The sequence below is a fragment of the Octopus sinensis genome, linkage group LG1, assembly GCF_006345805.1.
Source record: "Octopus sinensis linkage group LG1, ASM634580v1, whole genome shotgun sequence".
NCBI classification, from domain to species: Eukaryota; Metazoa; Mollusca; class Cephalopoda; order Octopoda; family Octopodidae; genus Octopus; species Octopus sinensis.
In genome coordinates, this window is record NC_042997.1 from 14695613 (window position 1) to 14715291 (window position 19679).

A 19679-nucleotide genomic window follows, 5' to 3' on the forward strand; every position below is an offset into this window, starting at 1 on the left:
ACAGTCTCCAAAACTTATAAAATAACTATATTTTGAAAAAAAAATATTTTGGAGGTCATTTCACATGCTAATCAACAATAAAACAAAACTATTTAATTTGCCATACCCAATGTTTTTCTTAAATCATTTCACTGCACAACTACTATAAGAAATTATCAAAATGATATAAAATAAAAACATAAGTAACAGACAAACAAAACTACATTGTTTTCTACTTTTGTCTGTTGGTCACTTGACAGTCATTTGGTCATGTGATGCAATAGGTGTCTGCTGAAGGCTTTGATAATAGCAGCATATCTCTCTCTCTCTCCCTCCCCCACCCTGTAGTATATGCTGCTGTCACCATCACTTTCTGCACACTCACTACCTCTTTCTTTCTCTCTCTCTCTCTCACTCTTCCTTTTTTTCACTCCTCCTCTCTCTCTCTTTCTCTAAGTGTCCCTTACACTTTCTTCCACTCACCCTTCTTTTTAGAGTTACTAACACACACACACACACACACACACACAAACCCCAATGCACACAGCTGATAAGTGTCCCTTACACTTTTTTCCACTCACCCTTCTTTTTAGAGTTACTAACACACACACATTCACATATACAAACCCCAATGCACACAGCTGATTTTATATAATGTGACACTTACCTCATTCCAACAGTAGACTTATTCTGAAAATTTTTATAAAACTGGGGCACACCTAAACAAGCCTCAGCAAACACAGCCAAAAATCCAACTGTTTCAACATAGAAAGTACTTTCAAGGAATAAGAAGTTCATCAAAGTGAGAAAGGCCACAAAGAAAATTAAAAACTGTAGATAACTAGCAAAGTCTGTCCACTTCCAGAAATAACGTGTATCAAAATCTAAAATGAAAATAGAAAATTGAAACAGAATAAAAATTTTGAAAAATAAAAAGCATATATAAATAGGAACGTTTTATAGTTGCATTAAGGAATACATTAAAAACAAATAGAATTCATTAAAAAATAATCAAATTATTTTATTTGTAGGCATAACTGTGTAGTTAAGAAGTCCTAACCATGTGTGGTTAAGAAACTCACTTTGCAATATGGTTTTGGGTTCAGTCCCACTGCACAGCACCTTGGGCAAGTGTATTTTGCCATAACCCCATTCCATCCTATATCTGACAGAGGAAAACTCTGTGGAAGCCCATCGTGTGTGTGTGTGTATCTGTTCCACCACCAATTAAACCAATTGGTGTTAGTTTAATTACATTCTGGTAACTTGGCAGTTTGGCGAATGAGACCGACTGGATAAGTACCAGACTTTAAAGAATATGTACTGGAGTTGACTTGTTCAACTAAACCCTGCAAGCCAGTGCCCCAGCATGGCCTCAGTGATTGACCAAAACAAGTAAAAGATAAAAGATAAATTAAATTCCTTAAATTAAACAAATGTAAATTGTTAGTTTCTTACATTCTTTTATTCTTTTCTACTCTAGGCACAAGGCCTGACATTTTTTGGGGGGCAGGGGACCAGTTGATTAGATCAACCCCAGTATGCAACTGGTACTTAATTTATCGGCGGCGAGCTGGCAGAATCGTTAGTATGTCGGGCGAAATGCTTAGCGGTATTTCGGCTGCCGTTACGTTGTGAGTTCAAATTCCGCCGAGGTCGATTTTGCCTTTCATCCTTTCGGGGTCGATAAATTAAGTACCAGTTAAGCACTGGGATCGATATAATCGACTTAATACCTATGTCTGTCCATGTTTGTCCCCTCTATGTTTAGCCCCTTGTGGGTAATAAAGAAATAGGTACTTAATTTATCAACCCCAAAAGGATGAAAGTCAAAGTTAACCTCGGCGGAATTTGAACTCAGAACGTAAAGGCGGATGAAATACTGCTAAGCATTTTGCCTGGAGTGCTAATGTTTCTGCCAGCTCGCCGTCTTTTCTTGCATTCTTTTATTGATAAATATAACTAATGATTATGTACATGCGCCTAAAACCTGAAATATTCTATAGGGAAGTGTATAAATGAAATCAATGACAGTATTTAACTGTCTTTCATATACTATACTGGGGCTCAACCTTGAAGGATTTAGTCAAAGAAATCAACCCAAGTACTTATTTTTAAGCCTTATTCTGTCAGCCTCTTTTGCCAAACTGCTAAGTAACATGATGTCAACAAACCAGCACTGTTTGTGAAGCTGTGTTATGGGGTGGGAGAGAATCACATACATGCATACATGTGCACATACACAAACACACACATAAATACATATGTGTGTATATATATATATATATATATATATACACATACATACATACACATACATATATATATACACACACACACACACACAATGAGCTTCCACATAGTTTCCATCTACCAAATTCCCTCACAAGGCTTGAGTCAGCCGAAGGCTATAATAGAAGATTCTTGCCAAATGTGTCGTGCAGTGGGATTGAGCCCAAAATCATGTTGTTGCCAAGAGTTTCTTAACCACACAGACATGCTTGTATGTAACTGGGTACTTTATTCCATTGACCATCAAAGGATCACTGGCAAAGCAAGCCTCACTAGAATTGGAACTCAGATCATAAAAGGAAGTAAATATTATTAAAGAAAAATATGATTATGATTATATGATTTAAAATAAAATATTAACAAAAATATTTATTTCCATCAATTTTACTTTCGCATAATGTTGAATCTTAAATAAGTAAAATGCAACATAACTTCTTTTTATTCCTCATCCCTTTTTTTTTGTTGTTATTTTAATGAATTTTCTTTCTTTGTTTTTAAATAACACTTTTTGTTCATGGGAGGTTTTGGCTGTCAACCTTCTGCTCCCTCCCACATTTCATCCTCCAACACCCAAGAAGCATGGGTAATGGTGCCAAGTGAAAAGCACTGGTGGATGCTGTCATGTAAAAAACAGTGGTGATGGCGTCATATGAATAAGCGCTGGTGATGGTGCTGCGTAAAAAGCACTGATGATGATGCCATGCAAAACGCACAGGTGATGGTGCCACCTAGAAAGCACTGGTGCTGGTGCCACAGAGTGCTTGGCATTAGAAAGGGCATTCAACTATAGAAACCAAGCCAAAACAGAGCATGGAACCCAGTGCAGCTCCTTATCTTGCCAGCTCCTATCAAACTGTCTAACCCATGCCAGCATGGAAAACAGATGTTAAATGATAATGATAGTGATGATATGAAACCATGCTAAGATCACAGGTCACGAGTAGGTGACATACAACTTTTTAGAGAAACAGACTGTCTGGTCTAAAGGTCATTCCAATCTTGTATTTCTCCAAAATTCCTGTGAAAGATTTAAATTTGATATTGGAAGGTGGGTGAGCTGTTTTTTTATATGTTGTTTATCATGTTTGATGACTGAGGTTGGCTTTTCTTGCTGTTGGAGCAATCACTTTTACAGCTAGATGTTTCCACTAGTCCTCATCTCACAACAGTGAAACTAGCTGTTCAAGAATTTGGACCTGGAGATCTCCATTTCCAGCGACTTCAAGGGCTACCTCCTAGTGGTGTCGGGCGTCAACGAAGAGCCCTCGACTACAACAAGACGACCAAAGTTTTTTTGTTTTTTTTCCAAGATCTGGGGTCTCCCGCCCCTAAGCCCTAGACCATCACCTAATCACCCTTACCCGTCTTGTTGCTTAACAACAACAGTGAAACTAACTTCATGTCGAGTACAAATATTAAGTATCTTATGGAAAGGCACAACACAATAATTGTAGTAAGGTTTAAAGTCAGGATCATGTGGTCAGTAATCAAGTAAAGCCCAACAGCCACTGTGCCTCTGACAAAGGTAACAAATCATTGTGAATTACTCAAAGTTATTTGCTACTGGAAACAAGGAATCCAGCACATGTAAACTGTACTTTCCTTTGGTTCATGGTATCACTAAAAAGCAGTCCAGAGTTCATGATTTAACAGTTTCTGTTGACACTTTATCTCACTTTTTAATATCTAAGAAATAAATTTGGACAAGCAGGGTCAGAAAGTAGATGGGTGCCAGAAACAATAACCCTTTAGCATTTAAACCAGCCATATCTAACTCAAATATTCTACCTGTTTTGTGTTCACACTGGCTAGAGCTGACCGCTCACACCTCCCCTACAATGTCATTCCAAAAATAGATGATTACATCATTGAAATCTCAAAGCTAAAACATAATGTACAATCAGTTTAAAATGATATGAATAATTATACATTAGATTTCATAAAATAATCTGAATTCTAAAGGGTTAAAACTAATGCATGTAGATTCCCCAATTCCTACAGCTTGAGCCAACAAATCTGAACACATTGCCACAGCAATGTTGAAAGTAGGTGACACAAACTGTTTGAATAAACAATTACTGTGATGAGATATATAATTGTTATGGTTGAGATCAGCTGAAGCAGGCTGGAGATAAGACAAATCTAATCAAAAGAAAATCAATGTGCTTAGATATGTGGTAAGATAGGTACAGATGAAGGTGAAGCAGTTCTAACACATTAAAAAAAAAATAGACTGATAACCATTACAATGAGTGAAGTTTTGATATTAATGGTGCTGAAGACAATGATGATGATAATGAGGAGTACGTTGAAGAGGATGGAGGAAAGACCTCAACAATAAGATGAAGAATTAATAGCATATGAAAGGATTGAATTAAGTAAAAATGCTTTCAAGAACCTCTTTGGATGCTTTATATGAGATAAAACACGAGGGAGATTTAACATTGGTACCATCTATATAACATAAGACTAGACACCAGACATTTCCCATCATTTTCATAATCACTCAAGGAGATGGGCTGGTAATGACATCAACAATGATATCAGCAACAAAACATTTCACCAAAAATCAGTAACACTGAGACAAGTTATATTGGTTTTTGTTGTATAGGAATACCTAAGAAAAGGTTTTTATTTATATATTTAATGACAAAGGGAAAAAATAAAGTATCCCGAGTTACTTATTGATGTTTTCTACAAACTTTATTGGTTTGCCAATACATCTCAATAACAAAAAAATGGTTTTTATTAAACATCTTTTTATGTCTGTTTTTGTTATATAATAACAGAAATTGAATAATTCTGCAAGTTTGGACATGTGTATGAATTCTGAGTGTAAGTTCTTTCTAAACAGGCATGATAATAAAGAATACCATGAATAGGGTTATATTAGATTATATTACATTACATTATATTATATTATATTATGTTATATATATATATATATATATATGATGATAATATATATATATAAACTATTCACTGGAAACATACTCTCCTTCTAAATTGGCCATCATATTCTAAATTACTATTTTATTAATATTCTAAATATTAACTGTGAACACTCAAACCTCATGTCCTCTCCTTTACTGAAACAAATTTCTCCAGTCTATTTCCTTTATTCTTAATTGCTCTACACACCTAAAGAAAATAAGGAAGACTTTATGTGATCACTCAACTTGCTATAAATAGCAGCTAAATCTCTCTCTGATCACACTTCTGCCTACTTATCAGATTCACATATCCACTTAACCATTACCATGACAGGCTCTTTGAGCTGCTGGTTCTATGATACAAACTTCATATTTTAAAGTACTCTAAATTAAAACCTTTCATCAAAATTTCATATTATTTTATGTGGTAAACATTAAAAAATTAACTTAATAATATCCAAGATATTTCATTAAATTCTTCCTTATTTTTAAAATTAATTTAAATGAAGGTAGTGTAATATCAAGAGAAATATGGTAGCAAAAGGGTTAACCATGGCTGACCTAGGGTTAAACAACATCACATGTTCTACATTATTTACATTTGATGGATATTTGTCCTCATATTGTTTGTTGTTAACACAACGTTTCAGCTGATATACCCTCCAGCCTTCTTCAGGTGTCTTGGGGAAATTTCGAACCTGGGTTCTCATTCCTAAGGTATTTTTTGATGTTGTTGTTGTTGTTGTTATTATTATTATTACTATTATTATTATTATTATTATTATTATTATTATTATTAGATGATAAGAAATAAATGAAATACTGGCTAAAGGATTTTACATGTAGATATAACTGGGGTACTTATGTGTACACATGACTCTTATGTGTTTTTCCATGAGTGCGTGTAAGTATTTCATTTATTTCTTATCGTATCTTCTACTGAAGAGGGAAGAATCCATAGGATTTATCCCGAAATTGATTCAATATAGCAATAACGAACTTTTTAAAAAATTTCTGTTGGCTTGCTTTCCTTGATTTCAGCAGGACGTGTATTTATAGTGAATGTATACTGAAATGTGGAAATTGACAATCTAAAGTCTGTTCTCAGCATATTGGCATAGAAATCATTTTACTTTTGCTCTTGTTTATAAGTTGTTTATAATTTTAACCTTTAAAGGTATTTTAATATGCTGCCACTTTTGATGAAATATTTTCTGAAAAAAATGTTATCCTATATTAGTAGTATACATACATACATATATATATATATATATATATATATATATATATATATATACATATATATCTTACAAATATGAAGGTTCAGCCATATGTTTAATTCTCAAAGCTAAGAAAATCACATAGATGCAGTTTCTCTGCTGACAGATTCTCATCCAACAATTGACTAACCTTTTCTGTTCCCTAAATATCTTTCTAAATTTTTCTTCATCTATACTTTATTGCTAACAATCTTAGTCATAATCCAAAGCTTTCTATACCATAAAATAATCATAGGCAGATATATCAATGTCCACTATCTATTTATTCCTCCTTATTCTCTTGTTCTGCTCACAAAAACTAATCAAGAGCAGAAACTAAAGTCTTTGAAGTTTTCAATGATCTGCATCAAACACATTACCCAAACACAGCACCTACATTAATTAGAACTTCCACCAATATTCGATACTGTGATGATATTTAACAACATCAAATACAAGCCACCACCACCACCTTCATCATCATTTTTACAACTGCTTCCATGCTGGCATGGGTGAGGCAGGTCTTCACAGACCAAGTCATCTTTCATTGGAGGCTACTGCTTCCAAAGTTTGGGTACTCATAAACAGTACATGGCTTAGTTTCTATGGCTGGGCACTCTTCCTAACAAAAACCACTTTACAGAAAGTACTAGATGCATTTCCTTATGGCACCAATGTTAGAGAGGTAAAATAGTCCTTAACAAGACAAGATTAGGGAGACCACATAATTCAACATTTTCTCTGTTCATACATGCAACTATTTTGGCTATATTGTTCCCTCTGCTGTTAAAACTACACACAAAATTCATATTATGAAGTGAACTAAATTAAAGCCTTCAATCAAAATTTCAAATTAATATGAAGTAAAGGGAACAATACAGAGAGAAAGGCCAGGAATGATTATTTGTAAGGAGGTGAGACAGCAATGACATAAAACAGACCAGAATGGGTGGGAGGGTGGAAAGAATGTATGGAAGGAAGAAAATAAGGAAATGTCGGGGTTGTGTGGAAGAGTGATTGGCAATGGCAAATGCAGATTCTAATAATTTAAATCTTAATTTTAAAGGTTCTGCTCACTACATACAGCTCATCATTACTTACAAACTGTTTATTTTTTTTTTTTAGAAAACATCAATATTTTTCAATACCATGTCAAAAAGGTTTGGATTACAGTAATTTGAAGTGAAGTCTAAATTGTTGTTTCTCATTGATAGCTTTCCCAAATATTTTACATATTTAACAAAGCATAATCTAAAAGACTTTTAAATAATTCACAATCACATCTCAATATGATTCATAAAAGCAGTTCACCATTTAAGAATTGCATTATCAACTAACATTCAATATATATATATATATATATATATATATATATATATACAAGATGAGAAAATGGAGAAATACATCTAAATCAAATATCAATTAGCAGATAATACTCAATCACATACTTTATTAAACCACCACATAAGAGACTGTAGGGTTAAATATAAAAAGCAGAACAAATCAGTGTACATAAAGGAATGTACATAAAAAAGTATATATATATATATATTAAACACAAACATATACATGTCCTTATTTATATTAATATAAGCAACATGTTTTAAGCAATTTTGCAAAAATATGCTAATTTTAGCTTTAAATATATAATTACAAATATTTTGAATTAAAGAGAAAAAAATATGTTAAAATATCTAATAAAAATGACAATGAAGCTGGTCAAGAAAAAATACATTTAATTAAATAAATTTTAAATTGAAAATTCTTTAAAAAAAACGATAATTGCTTTCATGTTCATCTCTTAGAATCAAATATTAAGGTCTTTGAGGATAAAAAGAAATTAGTAAATGGAAAAGGATGTTTAGTTAATAAATACAAATACGTAAAATTGATCACACAGATTTTAATGTAAATGAAAATACACACTATAAGCACTAATTTGAGACAGAAAAGAGAAAAATATCTGCTGGCACTACTTAAATATATCTATCACTTGTAATGCAATAATAGCAAAACAATTTCTAGTCCCTAATTCCAAATGGAGTAGTATGGGATGTTCTGTAATATAATCGATAGACACATGGCCTGAGTCCTGTCAGTGGGCCTATTTCTGTTTCCAGACTCAGATTGTGCTTATAATGTCTAATACCAACTGCAAGTGTATTTCAAAGTGTTAATGTAAATACCACACATAAATCCTACAATTGGTATTAAAATATTCATATTTAGTTTCATGAGTTATGAAAAGGGGTAAAGATAAATAGATTAGGAAGCTATTAATGAAATACATGCTTTTAGTAAAATAGATATTTTTTTCTTTTATTGGGATTAATTCTGAGATTTTGTAAGGAAGAGGAAGGAGAAGGTGTAATATTCATATAAAGTTGTAAATTCCCAAAGGAATTAGTAATGTGAGAGAGGAACTTTGAATTGCAAATCAAAATTCCAGTAACCAAGTCTTACCACAGAGTTTGCTTTAACATAATAGTGCTGGCAACATTTTAGGAGAGTGAAAATTTCTTATTTTTGTGAGTGTAGGATGGGAATTGGTACAGCTGACTGCTGTGAGTAACTAATACTTATTTTTCTCCAGTCCAGAGGATGAAAAAGTTAATGGGTCTTAGAGGGAATTTAACTTAAAACAGGGAAGTACTAAACTAGCCAAAAAAAATATGTCATATACTTACACAGAAAAATAATAATAATGGCAATGAATTAATATCATTTTTATTTTAACACATACCTGACTTTAATTTGGATTTTTAACACTGAAAGCATTACATAAGCTTTCACTTATTTAACTGTTAAATAAAATTTGATTGATAATTTTACACATACATCATAGAAAAGGCATCTTAGCTATTTTTAGAATACAGAAAATCTGTCACATTTACTTTTGATTTATTTCTTAGGATGTCAAAATTGAATGTAAGAGATTTTATAGATCCTGTTCTTAAGTGGCTGAAGTAGCTCTTCTACCATGTAATTGCTCCAGTGTCAACATACACTCTCAGATCAAATCATTTGTCAAGCAAGTATAACTATAATAAAAATTCACTTACATTAGAACTGAAAATTATACATCTTGGTAATTTAATCACTAATATTCAAACAAGTTATAATAAAGAGTTCCAACAGTGAAACATCCAAGGAAAAAATAATGTGCATTTATCCATTCAGTTATATAGAACCTTTAGTCTAATACTCCATTCTCTTGGTTGCTTTGATAATAAACATGATAAACATAATAAATATGATAGAAATTCAAGTAGCAACTTCAAGATAAAATTCTTAAAATAAAAGTAAATTTAGAAGTTTTATATTAAATTTCATATAAAATATCAAACATTTAAGACTAATGTTTAATATTTTAGCTTCATTTTAACAATTAGTCATGTAAATTTTATCTTAGATCATAGGGCTATGAGTTCAAAGAAAGCTAACAGTTAAACAAACCTATCTTACTGAAAAGTAAAATAAGAATATAATATAAAAATACAGTTTTGGAAATATGTTCAATAAATGATGATTGTAAAATTACATTTGAACTAATATATTTTACCAATTGAATATAATCATGTTTTGCAAGATTTTTAACATTTCATTGGGAAATATTGATAAAATATGATATATGGAATAGAAATTAGAACAGGTCAAAGTTCTCTATCATGAATAAATACTTGGCACAGCAAATAACTTTCTGTAAAACAGATTTGGTTAGAAAGTCTGTTGTATATAAAATTAAGGCACAAATAGAGGGAAAGCACAAGACAAAAAAAGATGAGAAATATTCAACAAGTTCTTGAAGATATCAATGAAAAAGAATTATTCATTGATAATTTCATTAAACTCTACGGCTTTGTGAGTAGAAATAAGGAAAATAAATGGGTAAATCTTGTTTCTATCATGCAATCTAAGCAACATCATCTAACAACACTACAAACAGAAGCAGTAAACAGTGTGCTGAAGAAGAGACAAAGAGTAACAAAGAAGAAGAAGAAAACGATGATGATAATAATAATAATGACTTTGTAAATGAACAAACTGGTGTGTTTATTTTAATGGCCTACCAATGTATACTGTGAGTCTCTTTGCCCTGAGTGTTGGGAAGACACTCAGTAAGAAATGGAAACAAAATTGAAAGAAGTGAATAATAATAATAATAATAATAATAATAATAATAATTATAATTATAATAATTTGATCATTTTGTTTAAATTATTATCACAGAAATAAGAGCTGTTAAGGATATTCAGAGGATATTTTTTAACATTTCAATATGTTTGTACAACTTTGTGTATAAGGAAGACTATAAAAAGGCAGACAACAGAAAATAAATAACAGAAGGTCAAATAAAAATTGAAGGTCAAGGCAGGTGAGAAAAGGACAGAAGCACATTCCTGCTGGTGTAACAAGGAGGCTTAATACCATTCAGCTACATACCAAGAAAAGTTCGGCCTGGCAGTGTGTTTGCATGGCAACATGATGTTGTATGTGAAGAATAACATTCTTCTGTTTTGAGGCATTTTTTCCCATCTGCTGGTAGGACACAAATACAGAGAGAAGAAAAAGTTAAGAGAACCACCCAGAATTGGGACAATTCAGCACACGAAGTGACATAGATGAGAAGTTAAGGAGATAATTAAAAAGAAAGTACACACAAACATACACACACACGCACACACACACAGTCACATACAGGGTGCAATGGATAAATTGTCGCCATTTTATATTTTAAATTTTGTGCATGCACATTGTTTGTTTTTGATTTTGTCGACTACACTGTATAGTAGGGTCAGTTGGGCACTGTCTGTGAGAAAAACACCATGACACAATTCACTCTGCCAGAAAGTTTGGAAACAACATGGTGTACTACTTGGCATTTGTGGCAGAACCTCAAATACAAACATTTCAGAATGTTTGGGTGTCATCTGAGGACAGTGCAGAGGACTCCGAAAGAGTTGGATGAGTCTAATGGTGATTACAAAGGCACATAAGCTTGGAAAACTCACTCTGATTATTCTGGTAAGAAAAGAACTCCTCAATTTATTGGTGAGATCCAGGCTATGATTGACACTGATTCCTCCAAGTCAATCAGGTCCATCGCAAGGGACATGGTAGTATGTCCCTTGAGGCAGGTAGTACCTGAAGACATTCAGTATTCTTAATGAGATGAGAAAAGGCTAATTTTTATCCCAAGTTGCCAAGGACAAAAGGAATGACCATGCTACGAAGCTCTTGAACAAACTCAAGCATCTCCTCCAAACAAACATGCAGAAAAATTCTGCCTGGATCAGATGGTGAACACAGAACAACTGTTGACTTGCAATACCCTAAAACATGTACCGAGAGTGATAAAAATGAAATACCCAGTCAACATCATGGTATTTGGAGTGATCACTAGTGATGGTGATGTTATGCCTCCATTCATCTTCCCACATGGCCTCAAACTCAATACGGAGGCCAGCATCGAGTGCCTGGAGGAGGTAGTGCTGCCCTGGGTCAAGAAGGTGGTGGCTGCTGGAAGACCCTATGTCTGGCAACAAGACTCTGGACCATGCCACACAAGCAGGAGAACCCAGTCATGTCTGTCAGACAATTTCTGCAACCACACCACACCTAACATCTGGCCACCTAACTCCCCAGACTGCAACCTGCTTGATTATTATGTGTGGGGGCACAGTTGAGTGAGAGACCAAAACGTCTTGTAACACCAAAGATAAACTAAAGGCAAGAATTATGGCAGCATTCACCAACTTAAACAAGGAGGCTGTCCAGAAGAGTTGCAGATTTCAAAGTCATCTGGAGGCTGTGGTTGAAGCCAATGGCGATGTTATTAAATAAAAATTTACTCTTTAGTATTTCAAGATATTTTTATGTAATTTTGGTAAATATATCTGTTAAAATGAGATGTCAGTGTTATTTTCGTTTTTGCATAATTTAGACGACAGTTTATTCACCGCACCCTGCATATATATAGGAAAAAGTATGATAAGATGCAGTTTACAACATTATTCCCCACACATATTATGCCACTGAGGCTATTCGCATCCTCTACAGTGGCTGTTCATAGTGCATTGAATGCTAATCCCCCAACATTTCTTCAATGGAACACTTTTTGTGATATATATATATACATATATGTATAGGACTTGCTTTGGGTTATTGACTTTGCATCAATTGATGTGGATCTTAAAATGCATTTTACTGAATGCATTAGCTGAAAATAACCTTATAATTACCATATAAATGTTAATATATATAAGAGCGTTATATCAGGTCATTAAAAATGAAATGTCCGATTTTCTTATGCACCAAGTTTGGCAATTATTAACTCTGATGTTTTATCCTGACAATTCTTTGTTTTATAACATTGAAGATTTACATCATCACTTTTCGAAATGCAATTCATGGTTTCTGATTATACTGTAAATCAATTTTTGTGAACCTATGGGTAGATAAAAAATTTGTGTTGTTTATGAATATGAGTTCTGTCATGGAACCAATGCATTCCAGACAGCTCAAAACATCAATGAGGTATTTGGTGAAGATGTGGGGAATGAGTGCACTGTATGTCCATGATCTGAGAAGTTCCGGTCTGGTGACTTTACTCTTCAAAATCAGCCCCGTGCCAAAACACAATCCAAAAAAGAATATTCACCAAAAAAAAGCTAATGGTGTCTGTTTGATGGTCCAGCGCTGGAGTCATCTACTACAGCTTCATGTGACCTGGCAAGTAAATTACAGTGGATGTATACATCAACCAATTGGATGAAATGATGAGCAAACTTCAATTAAACAATCGAGATTGATGAATAGAGACAGGCCAAATCTCTTGCAAGACAATACAACCACAGAAACTGAACTTGGAAGTACTCTGTCACCACCGTATTCACCAGACCTTGCGTTGACTGACTATCATGTCTTCTAGGCATTAAACAACTTTTTGCAAGGAAAAAACTTCAAATCTAAACAAGATGCAAAAACAGCCTTTCATGATTTCATCACCTCTTGCACTCCAGAATTCTTCACTGCGTGCATAAATAAGCTACTGATAAAATGGCAAAATTGTGTCGATAATTTAGGTGCATACTTTGATTAACTGCACTGCTTTTCGTTGAGATAAAGTAAAATAATTTCAGTTCAAAATCGGACATTTCCTTTTTAATGACCTGATAATTCACTTAAAGCATTGTAATACTGAAGAAGGTAAAAAGAGAGAAAATAGAAAGCTTTTGACAATGCAGAAAGCTTAATAAAACCTTTATATTTCAGGCACAAAGGCCCATCTTCAGAAGAAAAAACAAAGTCTGAGAAAAGTCCAGTGATATCGGTTCCATTAATGCATTTGAATGGGTAAACAGAACATACATAACTGAGCTTTTCTCAGACTGTTTTCTTTTTTATCTTCTGAAGACGGGCCTTTGCACCTGAAATATAATGGTCTTATTAAACTTTCCACATTGTCAGCAGCTTTCAATTCTCTCCCTGCAAAAATTATAACATAAAGATGAAGAAGAAATCAAAATGAGTGTAATAGGCTTACACTCAGGAAAAATAAAAAAAGTCTTTTATGTTTTGAGTATATGATCTTCTACAGAAAAAAATAGACAAGGAGAAAAAAGAAAGTTGAGAGAGAAAAGACGAAGCATGCCTCAATTAGCTGATTACCAGTGGTTTCATACAGGTCTAAATTGCAATCGAGTGAACAGAAAAAGTACTCAATACTGTTCGGCTAAGCAGAATAACATTTAATCAAAACTGAGATTGTGTAAGCAAATATGCATCACTTGTTGCTGAACTTCAGGTGACACTGTGTATGTGTGTGTGTGTGTATTTGTTTGTGTGTGTGTGTGTGTGCACGCGTGTGTGTATTTGTTTGTGTGTGTGTGTGTGTACACACACACATACACCTATATATATCATCGTCATCCTCACTGCCACTTTACATCTGCTCTCTTGCTGGCATGGACAGGATGGGCCTGTAGAGTCTGAATCAGTTCCTCCTTGGAGTTATTGCCTCCCAAGATAGGCCAGAGGACTACATCTCACTTGTACATATCATATATGACTTGGTTTCTATGGCTAGCTGCCCTTTCTATCTCCAACCACTTTACACAGTGCACCGGATGCATTTTATTCTACATATAATATACATGCATATACACACATACATGCAAATATGATTTCGCATCACTGATGATCTCTCATGGTAACATCATATATGTTACATTGCCAAAACTACATCTCAGACATGGTGTTGCAGCTAAATATACAAGAATCTTAGGTCAGCCACATTCGAAAGAAAGCCATTCAACTGGTTAACAAGCAATCATTGAAGACATCCAACAACCCCTGAGTCACATGACTTTCTCCCTGTCTCTCTCTCTACATATATATATATGTGTGTGTGTGTGTGTGTGTGTGTGTGTATATATACTCTTTTACTCTTTTACTTGTTTCAGTCATTTGACTGCGGCCATGCTGGAGCACCACCTTTTTAGTACTTATTCTATCGGTCTCTTTTCGCCAAACCGCTAAGTGACGGGGACCTAAACACACCAGCATCGGTTGTCAAGCAATGCTAGGGGGACAAACACAGACACACAAACACACACACATATACATATATACGACAGGCTTCTTTCAGTTTCCGTCTACCAAATCCACTCACAAGACATTGGTCGGCCCGGGGCTATAGCAGAAGACACTTGCCCAAGATGCCACGCAGTGGGACTGAACCCGCAACCGTGTGGTTGGTTAGCAAGCTACTTACCACACAGCCACTCCTGCGCCTATGTATATATGTATATATATATATATATAAATATATTGATAAAAATGGCAAGACAACAAAAGAAAGGAAGAGACCTCGATATTATGTAAATAGAGGAATTTATCTGTAAATGTAATATGTGACAATTATTCTGTAGCCATGATAAAGATGGAAATCCACCTCGGTATCTGAAACTCAAAGTTTTATCATGGCTACAGAATAATTGTCACATATTACATTTACAGATATATATATATATAAAGCATAACATTGCCTTCTCCTTAGAACTACCTGCATATCACCACCATCTTGGCCCAACCAATACGTTTGTTTTTTTCTATATCATCATCCCTACAGTGACTCACTCCATGATCCTGCACTAAACAAATTTCCCAATTATTCCTTTCCAGATTTGCAGATCCATTGAATATTCCACAGCAATTTCATTTTTCTAGCAGACACTGAACAGAGCATTACTGCATTAGTGTGACCACTTCAGAAGTGCTTCAGAAATTTATAGACACTACAACACTACTCCTCTATTTAACTCTCTCTCTCTCTCACACACACACATAAAGAGAGAGAATACATTGACTAGAGTCAAGGTACCATCAGCAAAAAATAGATTAGTGTATTAACATATTTAATGTAGTATTAAAAATGTTAACAAGAAATAATTATGTAGTGAAGTAAAGACAACATTACTTAATGACTAATGTTATATTAATTCTTTTGGCACTTATGAGAGAGAGAACTTTGGATGTGTTTTGGTCTTAGTCTCAGCAAAACATAGACATCACCATATTTGAAGAAGTATTAAAGAGAAAATCAACATTTTCTTCTTAATTCTTTCATAGTGTGTGTGTCTGTACACACACACACACACACACACACACACTCTAGAGAGTAACTTATTAAAATAGCATAATTCTGATGAATTTAATTACTTCATAAATAGAGATCAATAAAGGGAGTTCCAGTCTAAAGTACCCGTACCAGTATAATTTACTAAAACCCTTTTAGACAGAACCCCATCATGTCACAGTCCAATGACTGAATCCATTGAAAAAATAGAATAAGACATACAGCAATTATAGTATGGAAGACTCATATCAGCCATTCAAAAACATACAAAATCTTTTAACCTTGATTACATTGACCCCTGCCTCCACCCACCAGTGTTCAACTGGTACATATTTAATGAACCTCAAAAGAATGAAATGCAAAGTTGACCACAGTGGAATTTGAACTCAGAATGCAAAGTGCTAGAAGACACCACTAAGCATTTTGTCTGATGCACTAATGATTCTGCTGGTTCACCGCCTTTATAGACTCAATGCCAGTTATAAAGATCAGATAACCGTGGTTATCAATAAAGTTCTGAAAAGGAGTTTATCCATGTATTTGCTTTCCAATTTTTCTTTTACAACCACTGTCTTTGTTTAGGTTGAAAATGTTATGTGGTTCATTAGACCTTAAGTACATATAACAGTAGTTTTGATAGTGAACTTAATCCATCACCTGCTTTAATGGAACTCTTGAGTACTTTTAGATGTCTAAATTGTTGCAAACATTTAAACCAGGCCTCCAGCTTCCCTCTCCCCTACCAGTCCCAGAAGGTTTATAATCCTGACTAAGCCATAAAAATATAATAATACTATGGCATAAATATTTTAAAATCAATAAAAAGAATTATTCACGAAAGAACATTAAAATATTCATTATTAATGTGCTAAAATCAACTCATAACTACCAAAAAGCTAACTCAGTATTCCATAATGATCAGAAATATTGATTTATCCTTTTTCATACTCTGCTTCTAACAAAAATGCACCCTCATGTTTCTGTTTTTACTTAAATTTTAATATAATTCAGTTCTGTAAAATAACCATAATTTCATATTTATTTATATAGTAAACAGATGTTTCAAACCAACATTACAAAAAGTTCTTTTATAAATTTGTTATAAGTTTGTCTCAAAACTACTTGAATTCTCAATAAAACTTAAACTAAGCTTTCAAATTTTGTTTAAATATCATCATTTAAATAAATTATTAGTCATTAGTATATTATGATGTGTAGCTTACAAAATTCCCATTATTATGTTGGGCAAAGATAGCAAGGAGGCAGAATAATGAGTACTCCAGACAAAAATGCTCAGCAGCCTTTGTTCTAGCTTTACACTCTGAGTTCAAATGCTGTTGAGGTTGACTTTGCCTTTCATTCTTTCGAGGTTCAGTGAAGAACCAGTCAAGTACTGGGATCAATGTACCCTCTCCCCTAAAATTGCTGGCCTTATGCTAAGATTTGAAACCATTATTATATTTTAGACAGAACTTCCCTAACATCACTAAGGTTGTCCTTTTCCCTTTCTTTAAATTTTGCACAGCAGTCAACCTCTGCTGTTATTATATGAAACATTTAAACAAGTAAACAGTCAATGATGGCTCTTCAGTTATAAGGACAACTGATTGGATCCACTTTCTTCTGAATATTTTTGAAAAGGAATATCTTAAAATATTTTATTCCATTCTTTATTATGGAAATTGCAGCAATCTCTAATGCTGTTCCAGTTGTTTACATGCTCAGATGCTTCATACATTGTATTTTTTTTATTTTATTTATTTTCAACATCATCATCATCATCATCATTTAGCGTCCGCTTTCCATGCTAGCATGGGTTGGACGGTTCAACTGGGGTCTGGGAAGCCAGAAGGCTGCATCAGGCCCAGTCTGATCTGGCAGTGTTTCTACGGCTGGATGCCCTTCCTAACGCTAACCACTTCGTGAGTGTAGTGGGTGCTTTTTACGTGCCACCCGCACAGGTGCCAGACGGAGCTGGCAAACGGCCACGGACGGATGGTGCTTTTTACGTGCCACCGGCACAGGGGCCAGGCGACATGTGAAAATCCTTTAGAATCATTAATAAAATTCATAAAGCTTATATGATTTTGTGTAGTCTTAAAAACAGACACTAGATAGAAATAAAAAGGATTTGCGAAAATATTAAAAAATCCTGAAACCACAAAAATTCACATTTAAAAGTAACTGATGGTGTTCATTATAAATGCACCAGAATCAATTCATGAGAACCTAAAATGCAACTGGTGACAGGTTCTTTGAACAGCAGCCATATTTTGTTTTCATAATACTAGATAAGTAACTTTAAAAATATCCCCAAACCTCAGTATTTCATAAAGATGAGAACTATTTCAGGGCAGTTTTTAAACATGAAATCCCTGATGAGAACTGTTTAATATATTGGTAATAGAATATTCACTTATACTGTATATTACAAGTATTTAGAGGGTTGTGAGTGAAGTGAATCAAGAAAGAGGTGTTTGAGAAGTGACAGGAGGTATTAGTTATTGAGGGTTTAAGTTTAAATGGTTTAAGTGATAGATGGTAGAAAAGATTGGTTGTTTCATGTTGATAAATTATTTACATATTTTGAGTTTTTGTAACACACACACACATCACCACCACTATATATACAATATACGTGTGTGTGTGTGTGTGTGTGTGTGTGTGTGCATGCATGCCCATGCAACAGGCAGAAAATGCATGTTAATGTTCTATGTTTATTATTGTCGTTGTATATACCAAGGTCAGCCCTGACTAAGCAGACTTATGATGTGGTCCTAGTCTCCTAATTTACATCCCTACAACTTAGTGCCTCAACAAAGTAGACCAATAGAATAAGTACCAGGTTTAGTCATATATATATTTATTATTTATTATTTACATTTATTCTTTATTGGCAATACCAATTATCAGTCTTCCATACATTCTATATGAAAAGGATTATTTTAAATGTATATGTAAAGTTGAAACATTGGTGTAACCATGATGTTCTGGCGATCTGAAGAGCTAGCCTTCTATATATGCATTGATTTGTAATTATACAATTGTACTAGACAATGTGTAGCATACATATTGGTGCAGACATGTAAGAGGATTTATTATACACTGAAATTATTATTACATGGTGAAGCTTGTGAAACAGCCATAATCATATGGATATCAAATGGTTAAACAAACATATTCACCTCTCATACCTCCTGATTTTTATGGTCTGTGTGTGTGTATAAAGATATACTTTATTTATGGGATAACAATGCAACCAGTGGTTTCATGTGAAGAAATCTTCACAATTATATATATATATATAATTATATATACACACACACATACATACAGAGGATATAGTTAAAATTTTTTTTTAATCTAGCAAAATGACAATTTTAAAAAAAAATTTAATTAATGCTTTCATTTTATTTTAATTTGCAATTTAAAATTCATAAACCTAAGATGCTGTGGTGGAGAAAATTTGGAAATGAAATTCAAATGAAGGCTTAATTCTAAGAATATTGAAATTTCTATTAGCAAGTTTTTAAAATAAATTTCAGTTCAGTTTGAACATTAATTTTACATTTTGTT

General features: G+C 33.6%; 1 protein-coding gene across 8 annotated transcripts in view; it reads right to left on the minus strand.

The window, feature by feature from the left end:
• The window catches only part of LOC115214562 (solute carrier family 66 member 2-like), a 221412-nt gene that overhangs the window by 69798 nt on the left and 131935 nt on the right, over nucleotides 1–19679 (minus strand). For 6 of the 8 annotated variants that reach the window (XM_036509875.1, XM_029783754.2, XM_029783750.2 and 3 more), the window contains 2 exons: nucleotides 10907–11002; nucleotides 647–863 (listed from right to left, as the gene is read on the minus strand). In XM_036509875.1, the coding sequence (XP_036365768.1) occupies nucleotides 647–863; nucleotides 10907–11002 (313 nt within the window). The remainder of the gene's footprint in view (nucleotides 1–646; nucleotides 864–10906; nucleotides 11003–19679) is intronic. The other 2 variants (XM_029783751.2, XM_029783755.2) reach the window with 2 other exon arrangements.